The 13434-nt window shown below is 45.5% G+C and overlaps 1 protein-coding gene across 1 annotated transcript in view; it reads left to right on the top strand.

The window, feature by feature from the left end:
• The window catches only part of OSBPL10 (oxysterol binding protein like 10), a 306044-nt gene that overhangs the window by 105769 nt on the left and 186841 nt on the right, over nt 1–13434 (top strand). The window contains exons 2-3 of the mRNA XM_042998798.1: nt 2849–3024; nt 6008–6087. Of these exons, the coding sequence (XP_042854732.1) occupies nt 2849–3024; nt 6008–6087 (256 nt within the window). The remainder of the gene's footprint in view (nt 1–2848; nt 3025–6007; nt 6088–13434) is intronic.

Genomic DNA, 13434 nt, shown 5'->3' with positions numbered 1-13434 from the left:
AAGCCCAATGTGGGGCTCAAACCCACGAACCACAAGATCATGACCTGAGCCAAAGTTAGACCTGTAACTGACTGAGCCACCCAGGCACTCCAAGATTTCATTCTTTTTGATTGCTGAGTAATAGTCCATTTATACACACACACACACACACACACACACACACACACACACACTACATCTTCTTTGTTCATCAAATGTCCATCCAGTCGATGGACATTTGGGCTCTTTCTATAATTGGGCTGGTGTTCACAATGCTGCTGTCAACATTTGGGTGCATGTGCCCCTTTGAATCGGCATTTTTGCATCCTTTGGATAAATATCTAGCGGTGCAATTGCTAGGTTGTAGGGTAGTCTTAACATTTTTTTAATGTTTAATTTTGAGAGAGCTCGAGTGGGGAGGGGCAGAGAGAGAGGGCGACAGAATCCAAAGTTGGGTCCACACGGTCTTCACAAAGCCAGACATGGAGCTTGAACCTACAGACTGTGAGATCATGACCTGAGCTGAAGTCGGATGCTCAACTGAGCCACCTGGGTGCCCCGGGAGTGGAAGATTTCTTAGAGGAATTGGAGTTCTGGAGGACGGAGATCTGGGGTGTCAGGGGCTAATGAGATGGCTGCACCCTGTTCTGTGTGGGGGGGTAGGGGATGGGACACTTCCGTTGCCGGGAAGGGAGCTTCCAGCTCACTGGGTCAGCTCTGTTGGAGCAGGAAGGTGGGGAGAATAAAGTACCTAAGGAAGGGCAGGACAGGTGATGTGGAGGAAGTGCCCGGGGGAGGGCTGGCATGACCATCAAAGGTGGTGGGGTCAGCCGAGCCTGGCTCTTGGATTTTGAGTTTCTTGAGATCTCAGGACATCTATAAAATGGGGATGATTGTTAGGTTACTGCGAAAATGAATTAGAGCAGAGGGTTGTAAACTTCCTTGGTCCGTGGTGCTTATAGGTTAAAAAAAAAAAACCCTTATGTTTCATTTATTAACTAGTTGGCTGCACACCACTTCATACATATTTATGTTCTGACACCTGGGTATTTGAAGAAAAATCATAAGGATAAAAGGAGAGATGTGTTTGTTTCTTAAATCACCACAATTACTTGAGGGTGGTGTGTGGGCCCCCGCGGGTTCCTGCGTGGCTTCCTAAACCTTGGGGTCGTGTTGGGCACTCTGGTGCCCTCTTTCTTCCACATTCCACATTCATCTTTGCGTTTTACCCCAGCACCTGCCGAAAACTCAACTTTGCACAGACACGATGTCGTTGCAAGGAATGTAGCGCAACCTAACTTGGAAACTGGAGATCGACTGGCGTCAGTAACACGCACGGTGTCTGGCCCGTGTTGAATATTGCCGTGTAGCCCTCAGAAACATAAAATATTTTTGCAGTGCCTCTGTGAGGTCACAGTAGTGACCCAGGTGCTTTGGTGCCTGGCTTGGAAACTGGAATCCCATGGGGCTTTCTTGCCCCTTCAATAATTCATTAAGCCGATGTTACTAGCCAAGCAGCGGGCACTGTGCTGGGCATGGGGAGGACACCACCGTTCTGCTTCCAAGGAGTGTAGTCTGGGGGGGGACACTAGAGGCGGAATTAGAGACTCCGGCCAGTGTAGACTCCCACCGGGGCCAGTCTGGGAAGGGCGGTTTCAAGGTGCTCTGGGAGCTTATGCGAGGAGTGTTGGAATATCACGAGGTGGTTCCTCAAGTGGGTGGCCCTTGAGTTGTTCCTGAAGGCTGAGAAGTTAACATGGCAAGAGGGTGAAGGAACTGGAGCCCAGGCGGGGTGGCGGGGGGGGGAGTGGCATTCTGGGCAAGTGTTTTTCAGACCCTGGCGAAGGACCTGCTCTCCCACCCCTCGGTCGCGTTGTGGTTGAGTCATGACTAGCATGTAGTTCGCCTGTGCTGTGTGGGCCACCGGAATCTGTGGACCACACTTTGGGTAACTGTTCCAGACGGGGAACGGCACGAGCCAAGGTCCTGTGGTGGGAGACAACTAGGAGACTCTGAGGAAGGAGAGCCGGTAGGAGTGGAGCAGAAAGTTAGAAGGTGGAAGAATCAGCGGGGGCTGTCGTGAGCCTCTAGGCCCCAGGAAGAGCTTGAATCTGCAGTGAAGACCTTTCCGTCCTGGTGGAGAAGGGGAAGTTGTGATTACTTCCTAGGTGACAGGTTGAGAGTGTAAGCAGGCCGGATGTTTGGCTACGAAGATCCGCTTGAACGATTGAGGCAACTTACGGGCCTGGCGTTGTGGCCTCCCAGAGCCGAGGGAGCTCTTGCCAGTTGGCGTGAAAACGATGCATTAGAAGGGCTGCCGGAGTGTGCCTGGTGGCTGCGTGAGCGTCCCCAGGTCCCCAACAGGGGCCTGGATCTCCGGCTCCTCGGGGTTACCCCTACCACTGACGGGAAGCTCGAGGCCCGGCTTGCTGTTCCCTGGGTGTCAAACAGCCTCTCTTCGAGGCTTAGAGAATTCTGGCTGTTCCCGTGAGGTCCTACGGGGTGTCACCCGAGTCTGCGTCCCATTCCACCTGTTTGCTTTTTTTAGGTTTTTGTCTTCCGGGTCGTTTGGAGGTTTCCTGTGGCACCGGCGGGCACCAGGCGAGGCAGTGGGCATGGCACCAAGTCCTGAAGGGAGCTGGCCCTCGCCTTGCCCCCGGCGGCCTGTCATAAGCGCCCCTTCTGACTTAAGACTCGGGAGCGCTCGCCCTCCTCACGCGCTGACTTTTGGGGGGGCGCCAGGAGGGACTTTGGGTCTCCGCCCTCCCGAATCTGGAGCCTTGACGTTGACTCGAGGCTGAGTTTCCTCCTTGGCCGTGAGGAGCGGGCTGCAGAAGAGAGAATGACGCGCTGTGGTTTCTCCGCACAGGTACTTCGTGCTGGATTTTGAGGCCGGCATCCTGCAGTATTTTGTGAATGAGCAGAGCAAACACCAGAAGCCTCGGGGAGCCCTGTCTCTGTCTGGAGCCATAGTGTCCCTGAGCGACGAAGCCCCCCACATGCTGGTGGTGTATTCCGCTAACGGAGAGATGTATAAACTGAGAGGTACGTTCTCCTCCTCGCTTTTCAGACCGGTCTCCTGGGCTATGCGCGTAGTTACCATGGTGATGGCTCCCGGCTTTTGTTTTTGTGTGTTTATTTTTTTTTTTAATTTAAATTTTTTTTTTTAACGTTTATTTATTTTTGAGACAGAGAGAGACAAAGCCTGAACGGGGGAGGGGCAGAGAGAGGGAGACACAGAATCTGAAGCAGGCTCCAGGCTCTGAGCTGTCAGCACAGAGCCCGACCCGGGGCTCGAACTCACGCGAGATCACGCCAGATCATGACCTGAGCCGCAGTCCGCCGCTTAACCGACTGAGCCACCCAGGCGCCCCTGTTTCTGTGTGTTGAATCTTAATTCTTTGGATTGTTTAAAATCACCTTTAACAGTTTGCTGTTTCAGGGCTCTGTGGTGACAGACACCCCTCTCTTATTTACCCCTGGGGTGGGACACACAGCTGACCCTAGGAATTGCTTGTCTTAAGTAACTGAGGAAGTAGGACAGACAAGAGGTGAGTGATAGTAAGGCCAGCTCAGCTTTCAGATCTCAGATGTTTCGTCTTAGTTCGATGTATATCTTCTTTGACCTTCTACTACGGTCCCCTGTGGGGCTGTATTCGGAGGACAAAACAAGCCTTTCAGGGGTCATCGTGCCCTTCCCCCAGGATTTCTCTAGAACACCTCTCAGTGAAGGGCCCCTTCACTCCAGTGTTAAAGCCTGGTGAGGAAGCCATCTATCTGCTTGCTGTTGAGTTAATTTCCTTTTTGTTTTTTTCCCCTTTCTCTTTGCTTCTTGAGAACTGAAGTCTGCTTAGCGTCTTCATGGAGGCAGATTCCCCAAGGAGCCCGCATTTAGCCAGAGCTACAGGTCCTGCCACCCCCAAGGCACATCCATCCTCCAGGTTTTCAGCAAAGCCAGACTTGACTGTAGCAGTGTAATTTGATTGCCAGATCATTCCACCAGCATTCCATTACAGTTGCATTGCCAGAAAAATTGTCAGTTTTCTTCTAATGACAGGACAACGGAACAAAAATCCAAATGCACATATTGGGGTGTGTGTGTGTGTGCATATGTGCGCACACACACCCTGAGTGAATGTTGTTAGAGTCTGAGGAAGGGTAGTACTTGTATATATTACGTGTTGGGGATTGGTTGCTAATTCTGCCGTCATACATTTTTTTCTTTGCCCAAGTGAGGGCTCAGTAGGCAGAAAAGGCCCCTTTTTATCCCTCCTTGACCCCAGGGAACTGATCATGACAGGTCAGCCTCTGCAGAGCCACACTGAGGGCTGACTCCGTGCCTCCGAGCCCAATTTCGTGGTCTTACCTTCAAGATCTACTGCCAAGAGATGGAATAAGCAAATGTTTCTTTATTGTCTACATACAAGTCTTATTTCAGAACCTATAAAACAATCCAAAAGCCTACGAAATAATAATGCCTTTAGTTGAAAAAGTTTTTCAGTTTTCAGAAACACAGTAATAAGATTCATGTTCTCTTTGGAGATTCATGCCGTGCGCGTTCCAGCTGGCTAGATTTACGTGGTCCTTGATTTCGTTTTGTTGTTTATTGCTTAATAAATTGTTAGAGCAGAAACAAAAGCAGGTGAAAACCTTAATGGCATTTCCCCCCTGCCTGTGGTTTATAAAATGACACGAACCCACACAAAAGAAATACCTGACTAATTTGACAATTGAGCCATCTCATTTTGCCTTGTAAGAGTTGATATTATTCTCAGGATTATTAAACCCCAGGGTTTTTTTTTTTTAAGGGTAGTTTTAATAGCAAATATAAAAGTTTTATTATATGCGTGACATTATCGCAAGGGCTAAATTTAGCTGAAAGTTAGCAACTACGGAGAAGGCAGGATAAGTTTCTGCACATATCTGGCCGGTCCTTGGCTCATCCCAAGAGGGGTCTGGGTATCGGTTTTCTCATTGCACATCTCACGTCCATGTAGAGTTGAATGAATCTTGCTGTCCATAGACGCGTGGCTTTTCCTAAAGAAAAAGACTCTAGTTTCTGCAGAATCCTTTGGAAGTCAAGTACATCTGGTCTACCTCCCTAGATTTCTTCACCCAGAAGTTCAAGCTGAGGTTCCAGGGAATCATTCTGTTTTCTGCGTAGTCAACATTTATGTAGTTAATGTCATTTTAAACGATTTTTGCAGTTAATTATGCAGCGAAATCGATGATTTAGATTTTATTAGACCCTGTTATGTACCCATGATAGTCTAAGAAAATGATTTGGTAGATTTGAGAGATGGGAGTGTAGATGAAAGATCATGACTATACAGTTGACTTGTATTTTAATGTCTCTTTGGGAGAACCTAAAGCAGCATTTGGTATCTTGTTCTGTCCAATCATAATACGAATCATTGAGAACACATATTAAAATAATTCAATTGGATGCTTATTTCGTAGATGCGAATAAGTTCACGGTACAAAACTGGTAACAACCAAAGGCCCTGGAAAACTATACTTCGAGCCTAGAGGCACTTAAAAAGAATCACGTTTTGGGGTGCCTGGGTGGCTCAGCCGGTTAGGCGTCCGACTTCGTCACAGTTTGTGAGTTCGAGCCCCCGAGTTGGGCTCTCTGCTGTCAGCACAGAGCCCTCTGCAGATCTTCTGTCTCCCACTCTCTCTGCCCCTCCTCCGTCCGCACTGTCTTTCAAAAATAAACATTCAAAAAATCATGTTTTCCCAATGACTTTTTTTTAAGAGGGTAAAAAAAAAAAGCAAAATTTTTCTGATAACAGCCCTTGCAGAGTACATTTTTAAGTGGTTTAAGAGGGAATTTTCTGTTGAGATTTAGTGTAATTTGGTTTTTTTTGGTGTAAGCACATTCTGCTTGAGAATATTATGATCTGCCTTTGTTTTCCTTTCTCTCCCTACCTCACTCCCTGGGCCTCCAACCCCTTAGGTGGGTGTAGAAATAGGTTGGATACGTTTTGGAACAATCTCTGCAAATGTTTTTTTTTTTCCATTTTAGCTGCTGATGCAAAGGAGAAACAGTTTTGGGTGACTCAGCTTCGAGCCTGTTCCAAATACCACATGGAAACGAGTTCTAAGGTAAGTAACCACAGGGAAGCAAGGAGGCATTGGAGTAATTCGAATAGCTACCCTTTAGCCCAGTTATCTGTTTCTTTGGGGAAGCTGTTTTTCATGTTATTTTCAAGTTACCCACTGTAAGGGAATTCATACCTGTCCTGTTGCATTTAAATGTAGAGCCAAGAGGGAAGTAGCAGGATTAAGCTTGTGGGTAGAATGAAGAGGCCTACAGACCCCTCATTGGAACTGATTCTGGAAGGATACTTCAGTTGCTGTGCGTGCTGTCCACGTAGGCAGCTGTTAATTGGCCTGTTGAGAAGCTGGAGTGGGTGATTTCAGCGTGGAGGTGTAGCAGTCAGATTTGCCGTTCGCGAGGACTGGTGGTTGTCACTGATCCTTAAAACCCAGACCCCAAACTGACTGAATATTCTGCAAGGAGCTTCAGCGTTCTCAGTGTAAAAACATTCTTGGGTAATTTGGAATGCAAGCATGAATTCTTTTCTCCAAGGGATCTGTAGGAGGTGTTGGATCACCGAGGTGGGAAATAGGAGGTAGGCATTTTCAGAGGTTATTCGGAGGATTTCATTAGAAATCATTAGAATACAGGAAATGATTGCAAAATAAACTTATTGAGGGCAATAAATATTGGTTAAAATCAGTGCTCAAAGGACTTAGCCCTTTAAAAATTTTTTTAATGTTTGTTTTTGAGAGAGCGAGAGAGAGAGAGACAGGGCATGAGCAGGGGAAGGGCAGAGAGAGAGGGAGACAGAATCTGAATCAGGCTGAGTTGTCAGCACAGAGCCTGATGTGGGGCTCGAACCCACGAACTGTGAGATCATGACCTGAGCTGAAGCTGGACACTCAACCGATGGCGCCACCCAGGTGTTCTGGGACTTACCCCTTTTTATATCATTAATTCAAATTTAGGTACGTACCCGATGGCGGTTTGCTTCCACATTCCACACATCCAATAGAAAGACCCCCATGCGAAACCTCTGATACTTCTAATCCTATATAACCAGTCGGCTGTGTTGCCCAGGGCCAAGGGAAATGTCTTGCTTGGTTACACCTCCTCCCTGTTCTGCCTCTAAGTACAACCTGAAATGATTTCTTCACAGTGATTTCGTCCGCTGTTCATTTTTCTTTTAGGAGACTCTTTTCTTTGACTTGGCTTGCCGCAGATTCACTCATCCTTCTTGACTTACCCCAAGCAGCATCTGGGTTACTGTAGGTAGGGTCCTACGTCTAAAGCGCTTTTTCTCCCTGGCTTGTTTTATTTTCCAAGAATTATGGTAGGAGTTCTGGACGCTTCATCAGTATTTTATAAATGCCTAGGTTAGGGCGATTTAAAAATGCTTTTCTTTTTATGCGTGTCTTTTTACTTTTTTATAAAGGAGAACACAAGGGCATAAAATAAAAAGAAAATCTCTCCCTCCATGGCCACATACGCTCATTAGAGATCATTGCCCTTAACATCATTCGAGTAGATTAGTGTTAGTATGTACATCTGCATCTGTATTTTTTACACAGATGGGATTGTATCATGCATACAGTTTTTACCTTTTTGGCTTTTTGAAAAAAAAAATACATTTTGGAGACCTTTCTTCTTAGACCTGTGGCATGTATTGGAGTCTTAGGATGGATTTTCTAAGGAATGGATGTCAGCAGTGCTTTAAGTCCTCTACTGATGGACATTTAGGTTGTTACACATAATGCTGTAATAAACATCTTTGTACACTTAGCTGTGTATGGATTTAGCATATGTGTCCTTTGCCTGTCATTCGTATTATAGATCTTTTCTCCCAGTAGGTCACCTGTATTTTGACTTTGAATACATTTTTTTTGCTATGTAGAATATTTAATTTTTGTGGTCACATTTTTGAATATTTTCATTTTTGGCTTTTGGTTGTACATCATGCTTATTAGAAAAGGCTTCTTTGTTCTAAAATTATGAAAACAGGAGTGCCGGGGTGGCTCAGTCTGTTAAACCTCCGACTCTCGATTTTGGCTCAGGTCACGATCTCATGGTTGGTGAGTTCAAGCCCTGCAGTTGGCTCTGCACTGGCTGTGTAGACCCTACTTGGGATTCTTTCTCTCTCTCAAAATAAATAGATAAAATCATGAAAACATTCTTCAGTGTTTTCTTCCTATGAATTTATAGTTAAATTATCGTGTTGAAATCATTCATTCATCTGGAATTTCTTTTGGATGTAAGAATTGAGGTAGGGAAACCAATTTTAAGTGCATTGATGTTTAGATGAATCACTGGAGACCAGGAAAGGTAAGGACCTCGTAATGGTAGTAAGAAATAGGAAGCGAATTTGAAGATTCTCTGAAGGAGAATTTGATTTACTCTGATGTAGTCTCTGGGCAGTTTCAGGAATACAGATTAACCTGTTAATGTAGAACCCAGATAAATAATAATTTAGATGGTAGGGCCTGTAGGATTTCTTGAGACTGAAGGTGAGATCCCTAACCATCACTCATTTGTAGTGTAGTTAGTGAATAATAACTTTAAAATTTTTAAACAGACCTGGTTGTTCAGCAGAGGCATTATGAAATCCAAGAAGCTCCTTAGGAAAGAGTTAGTGAAAATGAAGTTGGGCTTAATGTAACAGTGAACTTGATGTCCGGTTACCGGTGGGACGGCTACTTACTTTGCATCGTGGTTATTAGGAATATATGCTAAATAAGCCTTCTCTTCACTCTGTTCTTTCTTCACTCTGAGCAAGTCAGATCCTTCCCCAGTAGATTATAGAGAATATTCTCCCTATGATTGCTTGGAATCATTGCCTTTTAAAAACTTTTTATCTATCTATGTATCTATCTATCTATTTAATGTTTGTTTATCTTAGAACGAGTGAGGGTGGGGCAGAGAAAAATGGAAACCTAGGATCTGAAGCGGGCTGTGCGCTGATGCCTGATGTGGGGCTCAATCTTCTGAGCCATGAGATCATGACCTGAGCTAAAGTCAGACACTTAACCGACTAAACCACCCAGGCACCTTGAAAACCTTGTACTTAAAATCAAGTGTTCCCTACATGCACCCCAATGTTTATAGCAGCATTATTGACAATAGCCAAAGTAGGGAAAGAGGCCAAATGTCCACTGGCTGGTGAATGGATAAAGGGGTGTGTGTGTGTGTGTGTGCGCGCGCGCACACACACACACACACACACACACACACACACACACTGAGAACTGCAGGATAACTGTATTCATAGAGCCTGCAGAGGGCTTCCCAGAGGACCTGTCCAGCAGCTCTTGAAATCCAGACTTGTCTCAGACAATACCCGATGATGTTTCCCCTAATCCAGAAGTGAAATGGAAAAGACATTTCCTAAATATGCCTAAAGTCCGCTTTATTTAATACTAAGGACTGCTTTTTATTCAGAAATTACATTGCTTTGCTTTTTGAGGGTTAAAATATTCTTTTTATTGTAGAAGATATAGAGTACTGACTTATTGATTGCCTTTTTAAAAAAATTAGGTTTATTGAGGTGTAATTTACATGAAGTGAAATTCCTCCTTTTTAAGTATAAAATTTATTTTTTGATAGATGCATGCAGTCATGTAACCATCACCACAATTAACATTCTACTGCCCCTCAGAGTTCCCTCATTACCCTGTTGGGGTCGATTCCTTCCCCTCCCCATGAGCTCTAGGCAGCCACCATCCATTTTCTATGTGTAGTTTTGTTTTTTCTAGAATGTTCTATAAACTGACTTGTACAGCCTTTCATATCAGACTACTTTCACTTTATGCAGTGCTTCTGAATTTCATCCATGCTGGTGTGTCAGTAGTCGATTCTTTTTAATTTTAGCTATTTTAGTGGATGTGTAGTACTTTTTGTTCTTAATATCTTTTTCAAGAATCAAAAGTGATTACCAATCCCCAAATTAATTTCTAAATTCTCAGATTAGGGGCTCCTGGGTGGCTCAGTTAAGCATCTGACTCTTGATTTTGGCTCAGGTCATGGTCACAGTTCAGGAGATTGAGCCCCAAGTTGGACTCTGTACTCACGGTATGGAGCCTGCTTGAGATTCTCTCTCTCTCCTTCTCCTTTCTCTGTCCTTTTCCCTTTCATGCACGTACATGAAAACTTCCTCTGAAAAAAAAAATTAAAAAAAATACACATGTTACAAAATTTCTAAATCTGTTCCTGGATTTCAGAAAACAGTATTAGTTTTTGAAATCTCAGGGTGTCACATAGGTTCATCTTGTGGTCTCTGGTGTTATTCGAGGTACAGCTGCAAGGGTATGAGGCGTGTCTGCTAAGACGACCAGAACAGTGACTTTCTCTGGAAACACCAACGACAAAGCAAAACGTCTTATTTTTGATGTGGTACAAAAATTCAAGCAACATAAAGCATTGATTGGAAAGTGTTAAGAGAGAGCTGTAAGCAACGGTTCTCGTGAGAATTTACTTGCATGTGACTTTGAAGTATCAAACGTAGGGGTGGGTGTCTAGTTTTTATCAAGTAGCTGGTGTTCGGAGACCCCTAGGATTAGTCATAGTGGTGTTATGGGTACCGCCATAAGCCTGAGCATGGGAAAGGAACGGTTGACGGAAGTGATGATGTTTATTGTTATTATTATTATTTATTTATTTTAAATGTGTATTTTTGAGAGCGAGCATAGTGGGAGAGGGGCAGAGAGAGAGACACACAGACAGACAGACAGAATCTGAAGCAGGCTCCAGGCCCCAAGCTTTCAGCACAGAGCCCGACGTGGGGCTTGAACTCACAAAGCGTGAGATCATGACCTGAGCCGAAGTCGGACGCTTAACCGACTGACCCCAGTAATGATGTTTAATACTTTCCATGTGAGTGACCATCCCTCAGGATCCTGTTACCCTTCACACTGGTCCTGTGACATAGGTAATATCTCCATTTTTACATATTAGAAAACTGAGACCCATTGAACCTAAGCGATAGGCTCAAAGTCAGATAGCCATTAAGTGAGTAGATGGGGACAAGAGGCAGAGTTGCTAAACAGGCCCCCTCCCCCTCATCCCTCGTCCTGGTTTCCTGCTAGGTGCTGATGGGAAGGTTCGGGATGGTGTTCTCCTCCCATGAACTCCATGTTTTATAACACTTGAGGGGACAGCTCTGAATAGGACACCTGTAATTTTTATATACTCAAGAGAGCCCTTCCCCAGTCTTTTAAATAGGTCTTATTTCAGAATTTTTCAGTAACTTTGCTTGAAAGCAACTTTGGCCTTTTGCACTACGTTTCGTGCTGTAAGCTTCTAATGGTGAGCACTTTGGGCAAGTCCCCGTGAACTTTGAATGAAAAGCATCTTCTGACTGAGCATACACGTGTTTCTGCTCACGACATTCTGCTTTAGAAGAAATATTGGGGAATGCAGAGTGAGAGATCCTGCCTTTTTTTAAAAGTTTATTTTGAGAGAGGGAGGGAGGGAGGGAGGGAAGGAGAATGTGAGTGGAGGAATGGGGCAGAGAGGGAGAGAGAGAATCCCAAGAAGGCTCTGAGCTGTCAGTGCAGCACCCGATATGGGGCTCGGTCTCACAAACCATGAGATCGTGACCCAAGGGAAATCCAAAGTCAGATGCTTAACCGACCGAACCACCCAGGTGCCCTGAGAGGTCCTCCATTTAAATCCCACTCTGCCAGTTATGTGTTGAGCGTACCCGCCCAGGTCACTTTTATTTCCTCTGATCCTCGGTCCTCGTCTTTGAAATGGTATCCTCTGTCTCCTGAGGTGGCCCTGTGGGCCAACAAGGTAATGCAGGTGAAAGCCGGCTGTCCGCTTGAAGCAGTCCATGGAATTAGGGGCTCAGGTGCTTGTGCTCATTTTTGGTAAGACTGCTGCTTGATAGTCCCACATCTCGGCCGCCCTCGGCGCTTTGACACCATCCTCAAGGAAAGCAAGTATGCTTTTTAATCCATTTGTGGTTATGTGAATGTCATTTGCAAATAGCCATATCCGAGAACTCGGGGTCATTGAAAATTAGCGGAAGTCCGTATTTCCGGATAGGGAGTTGGAGAAACTTCCGAGTGATGCTGTTTTCAAGTTACCTTTGACCTGTGGGATAATGAGGACCGTAGTCAAGTGATTAAGAAGCATTTAAGGACATTCACGGGGCGCCTGGGTGGCTCAGTCGGTCAAGCGTCCGACTTCAGCTCAGGTCACGATCTTGCGGTCCGTGAGTTCGAGCCCCACGTCGGGCTCTGGGCTGATGGCTCAGAGCCTGGAGCCTGCTTCGGATTCTGTGTCTCCCTCTCTCTCTGCCCCTCCCCCGTTCATGCTCTGTTTCTCTCTGTCTCAAAAATAAAATTAAAAAAAAAAGTTAAAAAAAAAGAAGCATTTAAGGACATTCAGATTCAGATTTTGAAGATTTTATTTTCCTTGGCCGTTTTTTTATTTTGTATTATTTATTTGTTTATTTATTTTAAGACAGAGCATGCATGCAAGCAGGGGAGAGGGAGAGGGGGAGAGGGAGAATCTCCAGCAGAATCCACACCTAGCACAGAGCCCCATGGGGTGGGAAGGGGGGGTGTCTTAATCTCATGACCTTGAGGTCATGACCTGAGCCAAAGTCAAGAGCTGGATGCTTAACAGACCGAGCCCCCCAGGCGCCCCTAGGTGTACATATCTCTAAACACTTGTGTGTGCGGATAAATGGAGATCACATGACCACATTTGTAGGTCCATCCTTCCCCCTCTGTTTTCTGGACGTGCACAGAAATCGCTCAAATCTGTTTTTTGAGCAGCTTACCTCTCCGTGAGGATGGACCGTAAGACCAGGCTTGGGTCACAGGCCTTTCTCTGTGTCGGGTTGTTTTATCTTTAAAAGGACTGTGCGAGAGTATTGCCATTTCTTAGAGCATTTCTGGGATCTACACTGTTTTACGTCCAGGCAGCAACATGCCTTTCCATCTTGGCCACCTCTCATTTGTTCTTCCTTGCTCTGCTCTTGTTTCCTTCTAGATGGGAAGTTGAGGAAAGAAAGGTACATCTTTCTTGGTGACTTACCTGTCCAACAACATCGAAAATGTAGAAGGCTTTTCTGATCTGTGGGGGAAATTAGGTGAGGAAATGGAGAAATTCGAGGCATTTGAAGGAGTTAACACTGCCCCTTGTATTTGAAGTCCTTCCTCTGGGTTCTCAGGGTCCCGGGCCTGACACTATCTTTGTACTTACTACTTTGGGCTTCCAGAGACTTCCATTCCATCCGAATCCTCCCCTCGATCGTGTGTCCCCTGAGAGCAGACACTGACGACCACGTTCACTTGAGACGGTGGGTCCCAGGGAATCTGTGTCTGTCGGGTGTTTGAAGACACCATGGTCAGATCAGAATGGTGCGTGGTTAGAGCTCCTCGCCTTTGTTAGGTAATTCTAAA

Source organism: Panthera tigris, chromosome C2, assembly GCF_018350195.1.
Source record: "Panthera tigris isolate Pti1 chromosome C2, P.tigris_Pti1_mat1.1, whole genome shotgun sequence".
Lineage (NCBI taxonomy): Eukaryota > Metazoa > Chordata > Mammalia > Carnivora > Felidae > Panthera > Panthera tigris.
This window is presented reverse-complemented; position numbering and strand designations above follow the sequence as displayed.